This window comes from Petromyzon marinus, chromosome 34 (assembly GCF_048934315.1).
Source record: "Petromyzon marinus isolate PM22_M1 ecotype Great Lakes invasive population chromosome 34, UKy_Petmar_22M1.pri1.0, whole genome shotgun sequence".
NCBI classification, from domain to species: domain Eukaryota; kingdom Metazoa; phylum Chordata; class Hyperoartia; order Petromyzontiformes; family Petromyzontidae; genus Petromyzon; species Petromyzon marinus.
The window spans coordinates 10,986,697-11,006,870 of record NC_133700.1 but is presented as its reverse complement, the minus strand read 5'-3'; the positions used below and the strand labels follow the sequence as shown (position 1 = coordinate 11,006,870).

The window sequence follows — 20,174 nt, the reverse complement described above, 5'->3', positions numbered from 1 at the left end:
AAACCCCATCTTTGAACAAGGACATCTACCTACACACGTGCCCTATGCGCGTGCGTGTGTCTAAGATTGTGCGTGTGTCTAAGATTGTGCGTGTATGTGTGAGATTGGTCATCCATTTAGGGTGGCAAGGTGGCGCACGGGGCTAGCACTGTGCCAGCACCGCTGAGAGTCTGGGTTTGAATCCAGTTTTTCGGCCACGTTTAATCGAGGCCACCCATGCCTTCAAGAGTCTCGAGTTGATCGTCTCACCTTAGCCATCAGTGGATGACTGCACACCAAAAAATATAACACTGGAACGAATGTAGCTTTTCTTTATTGAATTTGCAATATTCCAAATCTGGCATTTGAACATGTGGACTTGATTGTCGTGCAGGCCGTACGAAAGGCGTGCCATTCGCGTGACGTCATCGCTCGCGGACATCCTCTGGGTGCACAGAGGGTGGTGCAGAGTGAGTCGTGACAGTTCCCAACGGAGAGGTGCCTGTCTCATGACGTGGTACTCGTACAACAACTGTGTAATGTCACTGCTGGGAGGGATGCTAAATAAAGAGATCATCCACGAAGCCAACCCCACCATGATAATCGTCGTCTCTGAGTCCCCGCTAGTCGTTGATTTACCCAGGTGAGGCTTCGCTGAGTCTCAAGATGCCCTCTTAGGAGTGTCCCGCTTGGGGAATTCGACCACTTCCTTGATTTATATTTTCATGAGTGGGAGGAATCTGTGGCGCCTGACAACATTTCCCCCAACCTTCAGTATACCTTGAGTATAACTCTTAACAACGTGTGCGTATCCGTAGATAGCAGATGGACAGCGGTAGCTATAGCGGTTAGCGCACTGCGCTACAAACCTGCCAACCAGAGTTCGATTCCCGCTCACGGCCAACACCAGTGACGATTATCTGAACTGGTCCTGAGTCTCCCCATGGTCGATTCAGCCTCAAATGAGTACATGGTGAGTTGTGCAACCATCGCCACTAGGGAGACAAAGGCGGCCGGGCGTGGTGCTGTCCACCCACCCCCTCGCAAGCAAGGCGTGCCGGCCTTCGTGGGTGCTAACGGCACTTGCCCCAACAAGTCTGTTAAGGCTACTCGGGGGATCTTTGTCTATGTTATAGGTAGAAGGTGATCATCATACTTGCTCCACTGCCATCTCCTGGCCACCTCCTATCCTTGCATGTTCAAAGTCCGGTGCTCGTGACGACCCCTGCATGAGCTACCAACCCCACCTCAGATATGCCCCACCACCACCACCACAAGCACACCCGGCGCAAACAGCAACTGGGTGTTGGATACAATCCCACAGGTACCCCCCCGTTGCGGGCACCAATGGGCAGTGCAGCAACATCCATTGTTGTAAAGTACTGTAGTTCTGTGCTCCCAAGTCTACGCTCATTGCCTTCGACAACCCGCGACGTGAGGAGGCCCCTCGTCCAGCAGTGGATTGGCAAAAGGCTGTCGTGCATGTGCATGTACACCCAAGAGGGTTCTGCTTGTGTTGCATGTACCACTGTCACAAACACCACCACCACCACCACCACTGCAGTGATCACAACCTCAACCATCACCACCACCACCATCATTACAACAAACACCACCACCACCCAACATCATCATCAACATCACCACCAGCACCACCAGCCAGCACCACCTACAACAACCGCCATTTGCCACGAACCGGCATTGACATCACCATGGCGCTTGTGCCAGGCCAGGTCCACTATGAGGCCTGCCTGCAGCGTCTCACGGGTCAGACCCAGAGGTGCCGTGGGGTCGACCGACTGAGACGACGAGCGGTCGCTACGGTGCCGACTTGCGCTACCGCCACCGTCGCTGACCGCCGTCACTCATCCACGGCGCGGTGCCCCATCTCGTGCAGGACCTCCCGCAGCCTCTCCACCCAGTCCTCGGCATCGTCGGCGGAGCCCGCCTGGAAGAAGAGCTTTTGCCCGGCGAAGCTCAGCTCGAGGCAGTCGGCCGGCGCGGCGTACACCGACAGCTTGGCCAGGCCCAGCAGGGCGACGCTCTGGCACAGCCGCAGCGAGTACGCTTTGTGCAGGACGTAGCCGTCGTGCAGCGACACCGCCACCGCTCCACGGCCGGGCCTCTCGCCCGGAGCGTCGGCGAACGGGAGCGCCGTCTCTCCCGCGGGGGCGGCGGCGTCGACCGGCGAAGGCGGCGGCGCGGGGTTGTCGGCGGCTCGGCCGTCGGGGAGGTAGAGGCGCAGCTCGGACGCGGTCAGCTCGCAGAAGTACTCCTTCCACGTCTTCATGCGTCGTCGCTTGAGCAGCAGGCCCATCTTGCGCACGCCCCCGAACGGATCCTCTGCTCCTCCTGCCGACAGCGACGCAGATGACACGGCGCTCAACGCAACGAGGTAAACGCGAGACTGCCGCCGCCACCGCGTAGGTTTTCGCGCCCGTTGCTGTGCTGTGTTGCGGTCATCACCAGCTTTTTCCACGGATTGACCACACGCGGACGTTTGTCTCAGTTGGCCAAGGTCTGTCAAAACTGTGCAGTAAACTGGAATAAAGTTCAACACAGCGACACCGGTACCAGATCTGTGCACAAAACAACGACTGCCACCTGAACACAGATGACGATTCCTGGCCTGCCCAGGTCTGACCCTGGTCAAACTCGGGTCAGACGCAGACAGGTTGCAACCATAGAAGTATGGCACCCCCATCTTCATTTTGGAATCTAACTCGTATGGATCGTATTGTGTGTCACAATGTCTGACGTTTCTCTCCATGGGCTGTGAGCTTTTTTCCAGCAAAGTAAACTAAACCTATAACATTTTTACTTTATTTTGTTTTTACCAGACAAGGCCCACTGAGCTTTATAGCTGTTTTTTTTTCATAAGCGACCTGGCTATCACAAATGATAGCTCAACGAAGTGGCGCATCATCGCGTGGACATTTAGAGCAGCTAAATACATCTAAACGCAAGTTGATTCTAAATGCAGAAGGAAAAACCAGAGAACCCGGAGAAAAATCCACGCGACCACGGTGAGAGAGAGACGCAAACTCGAAATATACAGCAGGCGTCAGGGTCGGCATTGAACCCATGACCTCCTGCATACCAGGTGAGGTAGTTAACAACTCGCCACCCTGGTTCCCCTGAACACCTGGGAACGAATCAGAGTCTACGTTTTAGGCATTCGTTTGTTTCCGTTCTCTCCCACGCGTGATCATGCCATTGGTGTCACGATGGAGACATGTCCAGTCGGAACGGTCGCAGATGGCAGTGCACCACTTCGTGTCAGAGAACGGGCCTGCAGGATGGTTTTGTAGAACTACTTCTGAAATCTCATCAACAGGCCTCTTCATCGACACTATGGCCCAACCCTTTAATACAACCAAAATCTACAATTCTCTGAGCAGGAAACAAACGCCAAATTTCGTGAAAAAACAAAACTATAAGATAATCTCATATTGTTTAACATTACCTTCTGAATATATGGATAATGTTGTCGAGATCACCAACTCACTCCAAAGTGAGAATGCGGTTAAATCATAAGTTGCTGGGGCATGCATGCAAACCCAGGAGCATGCAAACCCAGAATTTTACAACGCGTGCTCCACGCGGTGCTGCCCGGAAACACATCCAGCGCGACCGCGAAGAAAGACTCACTCCACTCAGCTCCTGAAAAAGCTCCCAGAACGTGGGGAGAAACGTCGGACTTTGTGCCAAACAACCCGCGGTACAACACACACACACATACGCACACTCGGAGAGTGACCATGAGATACTTTGGGACGAAATAAAAAATGAAGCTTTAAAACTATTAAGCAAACAAAAAAACCAGAAGCAAAGACCAACAGCGGAAAACGCAACTAATGACGTGAGCAGCCCTACAAATGCGATTGATTGCTTGAGGTCTGTGCCGACAATAGTTGGCATCGATAGAGAGAGAGAGCAGCAAACACTGCCACTCTACTACGTAGCGGTTCCTCCTCGCTGACGCTTAAAGATGTTCGGCGAACATGAGCCCCGAGGCCCCTAAACAGGAGGGAGGAAGAGTGCCTTGGCAGTGCCGTCATCAGCCGGAGTGAAGCTCTTAGCAAGCGGGAGGTGCACTCTCTGGTTCAATTCGGTAAAGTCACGTAGGTAAAAAATAAAACAGCAAAAATCACGACGTTTCGGCCACAACACAAGCGGCCTTCATCAGGTGAAGGGACCAGACTGTCTCGAGGACAGCGCTGGAGTGAACACAGCCAAGCTCAGACCGCGATCTCAGACCGCGCCAATTCCTTTGTCAGGGCACCTTAATTCCTCTCACACAGCTTAAAGGTCGCGGTCTGAGCTTGGCTGTGTTCACTCCAGCGCTGTCTTCGAGACAGTCTGGTCCCTTCACCTGATGAAGGCCGCTTGTGTTGTGGCCGAAACGTCGTGATTTTTGTTGTTTTATTTTTTACCTACGTGACTTCACCGAATAGAACCAAAGAGTATGGATCCTTGCAGTCACGAAAGCTTCAAATCTAGAAGCAGGAGGTGATTTATTTTCCTCCTTTGTTGTCACGTATTTTTTATTATTTGTATCGCTGTTATCATCGTCTGCGTTTGGCAACCACAGCGGCCTCGCTGGCAGAATGCTCGTCGTGTCCTTTTAGGGGCTCCGGCGGTGGAGAGGAGAGCTTTTTTTAAAGTTTGATTAGCGGTCTTTTCACCGAGACGGCGCAATTTACTTCCATTTGCTTTGCCTTCTGAAATAAACTAATGTATTTTTTTGTCATTTGTTAGATTAGAGAAAGAGAGAGCGGGAGAGAGAGAGAGAGGGGAGAGAGGTAGGTAGACGTAGACGAGAAAGAAAATTAAGCACTCGAAAGCGAGGCAGATTGTGAGGCCCCCGTCTCTTATGAGCTTTCAGAGCCCAGCTTGCGGCCTCACTTAAAGCCTCTCAGACTCCTAATTAGCCCGCGGGGTGTGCAGCGTGAGGCATATTGGCCGTGGTTGCCCAGGGGGCTGTTTGTGAGCTGCTGGCCGTTCCCGGCGACACAAAGGGGGCCTCTCGCCCCCCCCAACCACCCCACCTCTCGAAGGGCCCTCCCCACTCTGTCCCGGTTTTGTTATTGTTGTTTGTTGTTGGCGTGTCACTCGATCTTTTATGTCGGCAAGAAAAAAATAATCCATTGCCAAGAATTGCCTCGTCTCTCCGAGGCAGTGAGCCAATAGCTCGGAATTTGTCTCGTTTGTTTGATCAGCCCGCATCTGTGTGGGGTTTTTACTGGTTAATTTATACGTGGATAGCCATGTTTTCGAATAAAGCCTTGGCTTTAATTGATAGACCCGTCAGTCACATGGCTGCGTCTTTTTATTGCTGGCCACTGTGGCATATGCCTGCAATGGAGTTCTTCAGGAGCAAGCGGTTCGTGGACCACGCCGATTTGTGAAACTCCTAAACCCGGTGAGCTCTGAGGCCAGGAAATGGCATTACAGAAACGTGGATTATTGAATTGATCTGTACAGAGCTCAAAGCGTTATCATCTTTAATACAGGTCCAACGATTTACTCCAACACGCCAAACACTCATACATAGAATCAGCCAAACATCCCAATGCAGGACGCTCTTAAGAGAGAGTCCTGAGACTCAATAATGTTTCCTGCCATTAATAAAGAGCATTTTTTATACTTCAAACAAATATAAAGTTTTTTTTCTACAGTTTACATGCATATTAGATTTTTAAATCATGCCACAAGATGGGTAATAGCTCTGTATAATAGCTCAAACCGTGCCAGGTTTCTCAAGCAGAAGTTTGGAGAGTTTCTTTTTTTATGTAGGGGAAGCAGAACATCCTTCTCCACGCTGCCCTGTCCTGGGCCATCTCTCTTTCCGCTCCTCGGGCCACCGTGCCCGATCGCTCCACATCACCCCCCCCCCCCCCCTGATCTCTCCTTCTGCCTTCCTCTTGATTTCTTTCCTTCCACTGGCATCACTTGCACCTTCTAACCCACGTAATTTTCTCAACATGACCGAATCACAGCAGCCTTTTCTCTCTCATATTCTCTGCGATTTCTACCACCTTGAGCCTTCCGCTCACGTCTTCTTTTACCAGCCTGTCCTTCCTAGTTAAACCCAACATCCACCGCAACATCCTCATCTCTGTCACTGCCAGAGCTTGGTCCTCCTTCTGTATTGTGCCGCAGCACTCGGCCCCATTCAACAGCACCGGCCTCACCACCGTCTTGAACACTTTTCCCTTTAACTAAACTGGGACCCTCCTATGGCACACCACACCCGTAGTCTCTCGCCATTTCAGCCATCCAGTCCTTGTTCTTGTAAATCATCTCTCCTTCTCGTGATCCATCAGTAGAACATCCTGTTCCCTCGATTTGCTTGTTCTCCCCCCCAAACCCCGAAGACACAAAATTGATTCCAATTATGCGCAATACGTTATGCCATGAAATTAAGAATCCATTTGAAAACCTCAGAGGGAAATGCACCGTATGTGTCAGAGATTGGTCTACAAAAAAAACACATTTCTTACGTGATTTCTCATGCAAATCATCGCAGCGGCCTTTTTAAGGCAATAAGGGTCACACTTTTTCACACACCCTCCTCTAAGATTATTGGGTGCAAACCAGTTAACTGAATTCTCTGAGCAGGAATTCTATGGCTGACACCACAAGCCCGCTACACTTGAGAACCCTGGCTGAGTGGCAGGCGACTGAAACCCAGATACTAACCCAGATTCTAACCCAGATTCTAACCCAGATTCTAACCCAGATTCTAACCCAGATTCTAACCTAGATTCTCACCCAGATTCTCACCCAGATTCTAACCCAGGTTCTCAACGGTGCCGGCTCCGCTGTCCGACTTCTCATCCACCCAGCCACCGAGGACCCTTATTAATCTGACATTTTGACCTTCCGCGGGTTGACGTGGACCCTGGCGAAGTAACGCAACCATCTACTTCTGACGACCCATGTTGCCGGTGTAAGACAGACGACGCAATAAATGTGGCTGGGTGGCTCAGAGGGTTAATACCATGTCAGATCAGCGCTTTGAACTCTGAGCCACCTGGTAAAACTCCAGCCACTCCATTTTTTCGCTGACCCCCTCCCACCTCTGTGATTGTGTAACGCTGCCACAATCCCAGGGGAAGGAGGTCGCCAGAATCACGGAGCCCTAGCGACGGCCGTCATTCGGTCATTCCCACAATGCACCGCAAGATGACAGCGTGATTACCGAAAGAGATGGGTGGCTTTGTGCTCTCCTGAGCAACAGCTGCTCACCTGCGTCCTATCCAACGGCGGACGCGCACGCCGCGCGATAAATGGATTCAGTGAAAAGCTACGCGAAGAATCAAATAACCTTTCACCGAATTGCCTATTTTTGTACCCGTGGCAGAAATGCAACACATTTGTCAATAATGCCATGGCGCGGAGAGGGAAACAAATATATAATAGTTGACGTTTCGGGCAATGGGACCTCTTCATTGGGCCTACGTTGCTATGGGAATTAGGACAATGATGGTGATTTACCAAAATGTGGTGGCAGCTGCAGAGTGGACATTAAAGACCGTGCCCTATCATATAATCTATATCAAAATTAGGCCATTCTGTACAGCAGATTATAGCCCGAGCCGAACATTTTTTAAAATGGCCAGCACCTTGATATTGAAAAATGACATATCTCTGTGGTTTCAGTCAGCCCGGTCTGTCTTCCAACAGCAGTAATGGATGACACTGGGCTTTCACCTGGCTATATAAAGGATGACAATCAATGAATCAATACTTTTTTAATTAGCAGCAAAATATTTAATCAATTTACCGTTTTACAATTCAAAAAGCCGTCAAAACAATTCCTGCAAATTGCTCCGTGCGAGCCATTATTGGTCGCTTATCAAAATAAAATCAGGAGGTGAAGGGCTGTGCGATAATTGAGCAAAGAGAAGGCAAAAACAGCGTGGCTCTGCGATCCATTTCCCATTAATCATATTCATATTATGTTTTCATTTATTTTTGTTTAATGAATTTGAAGGCGGCTTCACAAAACACTGATGTGCCTATTTATTTTTTGTTACGACGGGCAGAAAGGATCATGAAAAAGCAGAGCAACACAATGCAAGTCCCATTGCTCCCCAGTTCCTGTGGTCCTGAAGAGGTCTTCAAGCCAGCGGTGACACAAACGGGAGTCTGTCTACCCCCCCCACCCCTACAGATTAACGAGCCTGTCATTAGATCGCTCAGACACGTGTTGAGTGGCCACGTGATGCTCTGCTTACGGGCTGGCGTACATGGTAACGATCGGACGACAGACGCAAACCGCGTTGTTCACAGCCCCTTCTCGTCACTCCACTGCTGGATGAGGGCCTCTCTAAGCACCGTGTGGCTAGTGGCACTGGTTATCCGACCATAATTCACCACGCCGGTCATGGACGGGTTTATGAAAGCGGGGAGCGTAAATGCGTGAGCATAGAAGTTTGGTACAACAGTGGATTGTTGCTGCGCTGTTCTCTGCATATCTCTGAAGCCAGGGATGGATTTCAGCTGGGTCTGTCTGGTTCAGCGTCCCGGAAAATATGTCCGTACACAGCACGCCACATCCAGTGTATCTCTCGTTCTGACTGTAACTACTACGAGTAGACGCACCACCTACTGAGGTCTGACGAGATTGGGTGCATACCGAGTGATTTTCATCGTAGGTGAACAATATTACCCGGCTGTTATTCGTGCACATAATCGCCACTGAGTTTAAAGGGGGGGGGGGGTAGCCTTCTCGCGGTGGCCCACCTGTTGTGTGTTTTCATGTCACCTTAAACACAATAATCAGAAGTTAGCGTATTTATTTATACCGGAGAAATCCGATGATCTGATAAAGCAATTTTTCATAGATGTCCAGTAGATGTCCAGTGCAACTAATACCGTCACCTGGGCGAAATGGACGTCGCTAATTCAAATCCAGATGTGATCAGTGGAGCCAAATGCCTCTAAAAGGCCCTGCTAAGGGTCAGAAACTGATCAGACATGGTCTTCGAATGTACCAACTGCGCTCCTTCTGTGGAAAAAGAGCAAAACTACACGAATTCTCTCCCGAAGGCACCCTCTCATCGTGGCTGGCAGGCCTCGGCATTAGCATTCATCTCATTAACTAATTGCCATGAGCAAGAATAGAATGGAACTGAGTTTCAGGTGAGCACTGCTTGACGTTTAAAGAGTGTCTTTTACGAACACGCAATTTGTTGTTGCATATATATGTTTTATCGAAAGACACATTTATTTCCCTGAACCTTCCCCGTCTCTTCACATCTCAGAAGCCAAACAGAGGTTCAGCCTGGTTAGTGCTGCCAACAGTGACTGAGAATATCTGGTACTGGATTTGCTTTGTATGTATGTGCAGTGCTTTCATTGTTACCCTCCACAAATGTGTGGGTTTTCTCCAGGCACTCCGGTTTCCGCCCCCACGCAGCACGGATTGATGGAAGTGTCCAGACACCCAAATCCAGGAAACTCCCAGGAGAAGTCTTGACACTCAGTGAAGCTTACTTTGGTAAGGTGATAAATCACGATCATAATCATATGTGTATAGTCCATGGCAATCCACTGTTGCCACCGTCAGTCGTGTGGGTTGTTTTACCATACTTCACCATGCTGGTATGTGCAAATTGGTGACGGGTGAGGCTCAGGGACCTGTTCAGATATTCGCTCGCCACTGATGTTGGCTGTGGCCGATTAAAATGATCGAACTCAGGTGGGTTGGGGCAAGTCTTCATCCAGCAGTGGATCGACCATGGCACGACGACGATGACAATGATTTATTTTGATTTAAAGCTTTCGTGACTGCAGGGATTCATATTATTGGTTCTTTCGGTAAAGTCACGTAGAAGGGAAACAATAAAATAATAAAATATATAAACAATAAAAGCGCAGCAAGAAACATTTTCTCGCTGTGGTTTTCACACCTGATGACGATTGCTTGTGTTGCAGTCGAAACGTCGTGAGAATTTTATTGTTTTATATTTTTATTATTTTATTGTTTCCCTTCTACGTGACTTTACCGAAAGAACCAGTAATACAATGATTTATTTAGCAAATCTCAATTTTCAAAAGATTTTTTTGTTACAATAATTAAAGCATGAGCAATGCGCTAGCCACTGAGCCACCGTTCCACCCTTAGTATTAATATATGTTTTTAATTATTCCTCCTGATCCAGGCAGTTTCACTCTGTTCCCACTCTTCCGTTCCACCACGACAACAAGCGCCGACCATCCTTTTATGCTTTTATGAACGCGTTTTTTTCTTTTCTTTTAACGCCCAAACGAAACCCGACGCATAATAAAAGGCGCACAATGCCCGGCCTCTTGATTGTCATGAAAAAAAAATTCTAAAACCATTACCACGGTGTTTTCTCAATAACCAGCAGGTGTTATGTCACCATAATAATAATAATGTGACGTTCCATTCAGAGAATCAGCTATTTGAAATACTGAGCGAACATTCATCTCTGGTGTCCCCTTTGGTCAGTGCATGTCCCCTCGTGCTTTAATTACGAGCAGGGAGAGGGAACAACCTGGCCCTTTCTATCGGATTATCGTGCGATCTAATTAGTTTGGGAATGCTCAATGTCAGAAATTGTCATTTTTTTCTTTAGAAAATAGAGGTTTTTGCTAAATAAATTATCGTCATCATCATCACCGTGCCACGGTCGATCCACTGCTGGATTAAGGCTTCCCCACAAGGCACCACCACCTCTCGCGTTCCTGCGAAGCGACGATCCGCCAAGCACCCACACACAAACTGATTTCATCGCCGCATCTCCTTCAGCGGCTGTCCTCTTGGCTACCACTCCATTGGCTGCCACTCCATTGGCTGCCACTCCCTTGGCTGCAACTCCATTGGCTGCCACTCCATTGGCTGCCACTCCATTGGCTGCCACTCCCTTGGCTGCCACTCCATTGGCTGCCACTCCCGTGATCGACTTTGACCATCAGCCATCTTCCCTTCTAGTGACGTGTCCCGGCACGGCTCGCGAGGGGGTGGGTGGCCAGCACCACGCCCGGCCGCCTTTGTCTCCCTCGTGGCGATGTTTACACATCACACCAGGTACTCATTTCGAGGCCGAGTCGACCTAGGGGAGGCCCAGGACCGGTTCAGATAATCGTTAATGGTGTTGGCCATGAGCGGTAATCGAACTCGGGTTGTCAGGTTCGTAGCTCAGTGCGTTAACCGCTGCACGACCGCTCCCCACACCACCGACACCACAATCATCATCAACAACAATCAATCACACGCTGCCTTTGTATACCAATCATCAACGAATCCACCCGCAAGCATCGCCTGAAACCGGAAAACCCGAGGCGAAATGTACAGCCTCCTCCACCTGGAGGGCACAAGCCTTCACGGGCCTCAGCCTCCACTCACCCTGTTTCTTCCTGTGAACCACCACCACGATGTCATCGTCCTCAATGGAGGAGCACGACAACCGGCCGCCCTGGTGCCGGTTTTGGACGTCCGGGAGGAGCGCCGCTACCGCTGCCGGCACCGCCATCTCCCCGGCCCTGGCGGCCGCTCTGGTCGGACCCAGGTCCTTCCTCCTCCTCGTGACCTTCCTGCTTTTCCGTGTCGCGCTCGTCCGCGAGATCCTCGCGCCGCTGGCCCCGCCGAGTGGCTCCGCCTCGCCGGAGCCGTCCGGGTAGTGGCCATAGAAATCATCATCGCTCGAGTCGTTGGTGGGGAGGCACCCCGAGGCCTTGGCGATGTTGCTGACGGCGGCAGAGATGAGGTTCGGGCTGTGCGTCGAGTCGACCTCGTCGCTGCCGCCTGTGTTTCCGGCTCTTTGTGGGGCGTTGTCTCCTTCCACCACGACGCCGGTGCCTCTTGGAGACTGGGACGGTGGGTCTGCTGTGGTGTTTTCATCTTGACCTGACCTCTTTGTGAAGTCGCCTTGCCTGACGTGTGAGATTTGGATTTCCGGCAAAGAAATGTGACTTTCACGATCGCTGCCCAAGTTTGCTTTCAAGTCAGGGCACGGTTCTTTGCAGAAGCTCACATTTTTGTTTTCTCTCGAGCAGTCCGACGATGATTGATTTGGCCCTCCTTTTGCGTGGCTTGGCTCCCCAGCATTGCCCGTATTGGCGTCCACCGCCGATTTAGATTTGCAGGGCATTTCCTTTGCACCCTTTGGATCTTCAAATACAACACCCTGAGCTGTCTTCCTCGGCTTTTTAGCCTTCTTTTTGGGATGACTGTGCAGATGTCTGGAGAACAGAATGTCGCCGGCATCTATTTCTTCGTTCAAATCCGAAAATTCCATAAAGAGTGGCTGCGACGGATGGGCCTTTCTCTCGTCCTGTCGCTCGACATTGGGAGTCAATTCGGGTCCACGTTCACGATGATCCGTCGCATCCGAAGGCCCGATCGTCTCACTGCAGCCGCGTGTGGCCTCTGGATTCACAGTCCCCTGCTGTGGCTCCGTCGGTGGAGGAGAAGGAAGCTCCAGCTCAGCGTCGCTATGAACGCCATCCAACATTCCATCGTGGTGATCGCCACCTGACAGAGCCCGGTCGATGACGCTGACAGGAGGCTCGTGTGAGGAAGCCTTTGCTTCCTTCCCGCTCACCTTCTGCTCCCTGCCGTCAGCCTCGCACGCCACGGAGCTTGGAAATTCTACCGCAACGTCAGGCGCCACTCGTTCATCCGCGGTGACTGGGGGCTCTCCGGATGAAGCCTCCCTCCCTTGGTCGCCACTTGCTAGCCCTGCCTCCTTGATCCACGCGAGCATCTTTGCAAATGGGTTTGAATCCACGTTGTTCTCCGCAGCTCCCTTGGGCGGTGCCTCTTGTTGGCGCGCCACCGAAGTCGCCTCCTCCGCCGTGGGGCTCTCTCTGCGCCCGCTTCCCGCTCGGTCGGTCGCGGCCGCAGGCCCCACCGAGTCTGAATCGCTGGCCGATGGCACGATCGCAACCCCGCTCGGCTCTGCGGCCTCTCGGGCCGCCGGCCGGGCAACGCCCCCGCCGACCAGCAAGTCGATCTGCGAATGGGAAGTGCGATTCTCACGCTCCGCCTCGACTCCATCCACCGCGGACGTGGAATCAGCCCGATCTCTTTCTGTCACCCGCTCGGCTTCAGGCGAGCCGACCGGAGGCCGCCGACCACTTGCGTCGCCATCTTTCCCGTCCGTCGTGCCGAGCGCGACGGGCGGCTCGGCGAGCGCCGTCTCGCGCGACTCCTCGGCAGGGCACAGGCCGGCCAGCGCCAGCGGGCCCGGCGTCCACTGGTCGAGCGCCGCAGAGCGATAGGAGAGCTGGAAACGGACGGAGTCGAGGCCCTGCCCGGAGAGAAACCGCAGAGCCGCGTGAAGCACAGATGCAGTGCTCATGTCCAGTACCGATGACCATTTAATCCATTTAAAACAATAAATATATCTACTTGGTTCTTTCGGTAAAGTCACGTAGAATGGAAACAAAGTAACGAAAATAAAACATAATAAAATAAAATAAAATTCTCACGACGTTTCGGCCACAACACAAGTAGCCTTCTTCAGGTGAAGGAACAGAACTGTCGGGACGACAGCCCTTCAATGAACGCTGCTAAGATTCGTAGCGTCTTTTAAGCTAGGTGAGAGAAGTGAAGCGCCTTGACAAAGGAGTTTACATATCAAGCAGGAGAATTTAGCATTGAAATCGAAAGCGCGGGGAAGGACAACGGTGGCGGCACCGCGCGCAAGCATCGCTGACGGCACTCGCCTGCAGCGCGTCGAGCAGCGCCGGCGATTGCTCGGCGTCGAGGAGGAGGGCCCCGGGCTCGTACCACTCGGCGAGAGCGGCGGCGTCAGACAGCAGCGAGTCGACGTAGCACGCGAGCAGGCCATCGTTGAGCGCCACGCGCAGCCATGCGCGGCAGCGGCCCACGTCTGTCCGCACGAACTTCAGCGAGTTCAGCTGCTCCATCACGTTGCTGAGGCAACACAAGAGAGGCGGAATCGCGACGTGAAAAAGAAGTCCAGAATCAGAGTCTTTATTTATCTTGGAGGAAATCCGATGAGCTATGAAGCTCTTTCTCACAGCTGTCCTCCTAGTGACCAGTTCCCGGTGCTTGTTGGTTACATTACAGATGCACAGGAACCCGGTATTTGCTAATGCATGTTGCCATGCTGCAGTATATACCGTGCTGGGGAAAGCCCAACCTTACATACGAATAGCTTTGACCAGGGGCACAACCTGTTGTGGGTGTCTTTTATCAAATCTAAACGCGTCTGGACACCCACGACACACACGGTGGTTGGGGCCCTGCCACGCAGAGAGATTTACTTTGCAAAGTGACAATAGCTCAGCTGTCGGCAAAATAAACTGTCCCTACTGTCGTTGATCTCTGCATCGTCGTCTTGTGCCGCCGGTTTTGGGCAACAGCGTCGTGGTAATGGAGTGGCGTTTGCCGACGGGCCGATCGCAGCTACGGCTAGCGTGGTTGGGATGGGCCCTGGTGGTGCAAGGATGAAATGGGGCACCCCGGTCCAATTCCCGCCTCCCCCCCCGCCCCCCCCTCCCCGGCTTCATAGCCCTGCGCCTGGGCCCCTCCGATCCATGGGCCCCGGTGCAGCTGCACCGCCTGCACACCCAATCCCTGTGCCACTGCACTGGAGATGAGAATGATACATTCTCTTCAATGGCCTGGCCTATGTTGTTGGGATGTCACGGGAGGTCGTGTCAAGGAAGTGACGTGACGTCGCGCTGTCTTCGTCCAGTTCTACTCTGAGTTCGCCAAGATGCATCGGGGTACAGGGTGAATCGCTGGTCTGACTGGCCAACACTTTAGGCTCGGAATTGCTTCTGTGTTACAAAAAAAAAATCCAGCCTGGGCTTAAATCATACGCCCGAACTTGTGTTAATTCCACATTGTCCGCTATTTTTACTGCTTAGAGAGTTCTGCATAATTCAGAGCATGGCACAGCCAAGCGGAGTTCGGTTATAACTTACAAAGTTACCAACGCGGCCCCGCGGTAAAGCGGCATATTCCCTTATTTAGAATAATACGCAAAAGTGCGGGTCACACATTAAAACGAAGGGCACGCTCCGTTTAATGAACAAATGTTTTTGCCCGCCGCTAATAGACCGAACGGCGCGAATGCCAAACTGTAACTCAGCCCCCGCTGAATTATTCATCGCGATTTAGGCGATGGCCCTCGCCGAATTTGAATACCGCCACACCGACGCTAATTTTTCACTCACCCCCACTACCCCCACCATCACCCCCCCCATCTACCCCCCACCCCCCCATCTACCCCCCCCCCCCAAGACAAAACCTCCCCACCCCACGTGGAGCCACCCGCCGGCTAACGAATATTCGAGCGCCGTTGGAAGATAAAAAAAGGCAACGGAGCGTCCCGGTGAAAGGAACCACTGCAGCAAATTCCGTAATTACGATAGTTACTTTAGCCCCCCGTGAGACCTCACGCGCGCCGTCTTTTACTGCTGCTGCTGCTGCTGGCGCCGGGGCGATGCCTCACTGGCGAAAATTGAGAGGAATAACTCCCACGTTTCAAGCGTCTTGGGCGGGGGGGGAATTAAAGCAGGATGTATCGTTAACACTCCGCCAGCACTACGGTAGATCCCCGGGTGTGTTAACGATGATTTATCCGTTTTGCCGGAGAGGCACGGAATCCTCCTCTACTTCCCCCCAAAATTATACCTCCTCCCTCCCCCTCGTCGTCTTCTCTGCAGCTACACGTGCATCTAATTGATTCTTGACCGAACTCTTGAATGCAATCGTTGGGCGAGGGTGGCTTGTCACTCATCACACACCCCATGATGTGGGTTGTCCTGTGAGTGGCGCGGTGGTGCAGTGGTTAGCAGCGCTCCGTGCTATGAGCCCGTTGAACCTGGGTTTGATTTCCGGCCGCGGATACCATCAGTGGTGAGTGATGTCTGAAACGGTCCTGCACCCCACCCCGATGCTCTCTTGCCAAACCGCACTGACCAGCGTGGTGAAGTATGGCCAAATTTCCCCACAAACCGCACGTTGTAGGAAGATTCTCAACCAGCAGTGGCTTTACAAACAGAACTGTACGTGTACCAGTGCCGGATTAAGCTAGTGCGGGGCCTGTAGTATATGTTATAAAGGAGCTCTAAATAAAAAAAAACACATAAATATTAAAATAAAAATTTTACTTGCACAGTAAAGTAATTGTATTTTTGTCATTTGCTATATAGCCAGATAATACGAGAAATCGCTAACCTTAAAACGCAGTCGTTCATAAAAGTTGAAGGCAGTATAGTACTATAGTGATAGAGCAAGTGCAGAATCACTGAACCAGAATTGATAGCTTGAAAGCATTTAGCGTGGGGTCCTTCAAAGTGCGGGTCCCGTAGCTACTACACATGTCGCTACTTTGCAGCGAGCATAATGCGGCACTGACGTGTACGCATGTACGCGTGTATTATTGTAACGGGCCTGTGACTAAAATCACGTGGAATGTGCAGTCCAATGTCACCTTCTCTCAGAAGCTAAGCAGGCGCGAGCCTGGATGGTGCTTGGATGAGCGATCAACAACCACGCCCGCTTTGCCTTTGTCTCCCCTAGCGGCGATGTTTACACATTCATTGCTCCAGGTAACCATTTGAGGCCGAGTCGACCTAGCGGAAGGCCCAGGACCGGTTCAAAACACACACAAGCACGTACACACAAGCACGCTCGCGCACGCACGTGCGCCTACGTACCTGTGTGTGACAGCGCCCAACACCGGCCAGAAGTGAGGGTTTGGCAACGGCGCGGCTGGGGGCCCCGGGGCCCACCACCTCCACAGTGGGAGCCAGGCCTGCTCGGCGCGGAGCAGGTGGGACCGCAGGCCGTGCACCAAGGCGGCCTCGAGGGCCGAGCACAGCGCCAGGCCGCGCTCGTCCTCGCCGTCGACGGGGCCGTCTGCCCAGGCCACTTGCGCCTCGTGCAGCGCCCGCGCCGAGCGGCGCAGCTCCCCCACGATCCGCTGTTGGGGGTGCGTGGACCCGCGATAGGGGGGGGGGGGGGGTACACGTGTGAGAGGGCTTTACCCCGCCGTCCATCAACATCGAGAAACTATTTTAAATTGATTTGAGGCTTTGGTAACTGCAAGAATCCACACTGTTTTGGTTCTTTCGGTAAAGTCACGTGGGTAAAAAATAATTAATAGATAATTAATAGATCATTTAATAGATAATTTTCTACCTACGTGACTTTACCGAAAGAACCAAAGAGTATTTAAAATGTAAATATGTTTTTTTTTACGTCATCAGGTAAGGCCAACTTGAGCTATATAGCTTCTATTTCAGAAGTGACCTGAAGTGGCTCATTACGTGGAAAATAACAGCAGCCAAATACTCTTAAACGCGTGGTGATGTTGTTTCTGAACGTGGAGGGGAAAGAACCGGAGGACCCGGAGAAAAATCCACGCGACCACGAAGGAGAGAGAGAGCCGTCCCGCAAAACTCCAAATTCACAGCAGGCATAAAAGGGGAGTGAGTTCACATTATTGACGTCCTGGAATAGGCCGGTAGGGCGGCGCATCGCCCCGTGTGGTAGAAGGGCGTTGGGACACCGAAGTTGGGCAACGGCTCATACCGGGAAAGTTGTAAATGCGCCCACATTCAAGACATTGTTTTCAGATGGTGTATATAAATATATATAAAAATATCTCTCACATTAAGTGGAAAAAAACCACGAGAAGAGACCAGAGCACAGTTGCATCTATTCCACGTCCTAGTCTCATCGTTGTGCGACCAGTATTGACGAAACTGCGTTATTTTTCTATTGTCTCGTATTTGGTGTGTGATCACTTCCTTCCTGAGCAATTATCTCAAATATCCTTTGCTCTGACGCCTCGAGATGTACTGCATTGGATTATATCACAAAACTACTTCTGAGAAACGTTCAAGCGCCCGAATTTATCCACAAAGTAGAGGATGCTGCATTTTCCCAATGGCCTGCTACACAGAAACATTAATAGCGTTGTCAGCCAAGCTTAAAATCAAGAGCCAACCTAATGTTCCTAAATCTCACAGCTGGACGTTAGCTGAAGTATATAAAACATCTAATTAAATTATGCTATTGTGTGTGTGTGGATGCTGTCATTGGCAACAACGAAGGGCAGAGGAGCGACGCTCACAACAACGAGCGGAGCGCCGGGCGGTTAAAACACAGCAAATTGCCATAGTAGGGGGTACAGGTGGTGCATCAGCCAGTCGTCTCACTCAGTCGACCCGTGCCACCTGGGGTCTGTCGCGTGACCCCCTGCCAGCGGGCGTTCGACACTTCACGTGGCCTTAAAGTGCACCTAGCCTGGCACAAGCGTCGTGGTGACATCACCGCCACGCGGTACGTGGCGATAAGTGGCGGCGGCGGTTGTTGGCGTTGGCGACTGCGCCGACACCGCCGACTCGCTCGCCACGAGAGCCCGGTCCAGTCCCGGGCGAGACGCCTTATCTCCTGACGCCGCCTCGTCTCGTCCCGTGGAGGCTTGGAACAGGGTGGGGCGGGGGGGGGCGTGGAGGCGTGCGTGGAGCAGTGGTGGCGGATGCGATCGCAATCCTCACCACTCACCCTCTTGATCTCGCTCGGATCCCCCATCGCGTCGCTCCAGCAGCGTGCGGTGGACGGCGCGCGCTCGTCCTAGAATAACAACACAACGAATAACAACACAACGAACGATAGTTTACAGCCCTTTGTCAATCCACTGCTGGATGAAGCCAGCACACCCCCCCCCCCATCCCCCGCCTTCATTGTATGTACGGTGAACTTCCTTCGCACCGTACGTAGCCAATCGTGCGAATCGGAGGTGCGTGTTTTGGTCACGGCAATTGTTTTACATTGTTCGCTGGTCAATGCTGGTTGGTAACGATGGAGCCCAAGACCGGTCCGGGTTCCTTTATGTTGTTTAACCCAGGTGAGAACCAAAGATATCAGGATTGTCTCATTCGTGAGAGAGACCCGGGTCAGCGACCTTGAAACAGAGGGACTTTAAAAAGGATAAAAACTAAATGCGGCGAGCACGGTTAAACAAAGTCAGAGCAGAGCGACCGCGTCACAGCAGAAATTGAATACATGGAATGCAATGTCTCGCAACATAAACTGGCTCAGTCCCCATCACTTTTAAAATAATGTGAATATTAGGCTAAGTTTGAAAAGATAATGACGGGCTTGCATATATATTAGATATCACGCGCCACTTATACAAGCAAAAACCCAACGCATATTTTAATAACACTGTTGCCTTAAAAGAAAAAAACCTATGTAATGGGTGACGTTTCAGGCAATGGTCCATCTTCATGGCACGTAAACATAGAGATGGCAGAGAGAGATCGTGGATACGAGTTGCACAACGGGGCCTGATGAAGATTTACATCTTCACGATTTTCTCATGGCATCACCAAAGATGTAAGCCACGGGCGAGAATCGAACGTAGGTCACCGAGCTCGTAGCAGAATGCGCAATGATAGTCGTCGTAGTAAGAGTAATACTAATAATAAAACAAATCCATCACACACTGATCGCCGTGGAGAGCACACGATCGATACCCCCTTGTGAGCACGTAATCTACTCACGTCTACAGCGTGAATACCACAGGCCTAGCATGAACTTGTGTCTACTTGTATGCAACGCCGTACACACGCGGATTAATCGTTAATCGTCGCCACAGAAATGCCGAGAGAGAGCGGAAACCCATCGCGCGGGAGTTACACTCACAACTCTCTACACGGGCCAACCCACGTGTTGTTGTTGTTGTTGAGGCCATCTCCTGACCGCATCCCAGCCCGGCAGGTTTAAGGAGGGGAGGGGGGTTATAAACATTTTGCGTGGTCCACCAAGCGTACGAGACCACAGCATATCTTGCAAATGCGCGGCTGTGACGCGCTCGTTACCTCTGCGTTCGTAGGGCAGTGTCCGCTGCAGACTCTGGGTGTTTGTTCGTACGATGGAAGGCTGTCGTACGCTCCGTCATCCGTGTCCGTGGGCTGAGATTTCGCGTGAGCGGCGACGATTCGATTTTTTGTTTCTTTGTTGTCGGCACGTGAGATAATAATGACGGTCGCTTCAACGGCGGCGTGTAGATTCCATGGAGTCAGCTGTTGGCGTGGTGGTGGTGGTAGCGGTGGTGGTGGTAGCGGCGTCGGAACCGCAGGCTCGGCTTTACGTTGCTGGGGAATGTGGGGCCCGTTTTGTTGAAGGGAAGGAAAATGGTTTTATGACGATAAGAAATGGGTGG

The 20,174-nt window shown here is 51.7% G+C and overlaps 1 protein-coding gene across 1 annotated transcript; it reads right to left on the bottom strand.

Annotated features, from left to right (window-relative positions):
- Positions 1-295: 295 nt before the first annotated feature.
- On the bottom strand, positions 296-20,174 carry LOC116948706 (uncharacterized). The gene is made up of 6 exons (XM_032965678.2): positions 19,831-20,174; positions 18,512-18,580; positions 16,657-16,922; positions 13,687-13,897; positions 11,363-13,436; positions 296-2,331 (listed from the first exon to the last, which is right to left on the bottom strand). Exons 2-6 carry the CDS (start codon positions 18,536-18,538, stop codon positions 1,841-1,843), a joined length of 3,069 nt encoding a protein of 1,022 aa, XP_032821569.2. The 5' UTR covers positions 18,539-18,580; positions 19,831-20,174; the 3' UTR covers positions 296-1,840.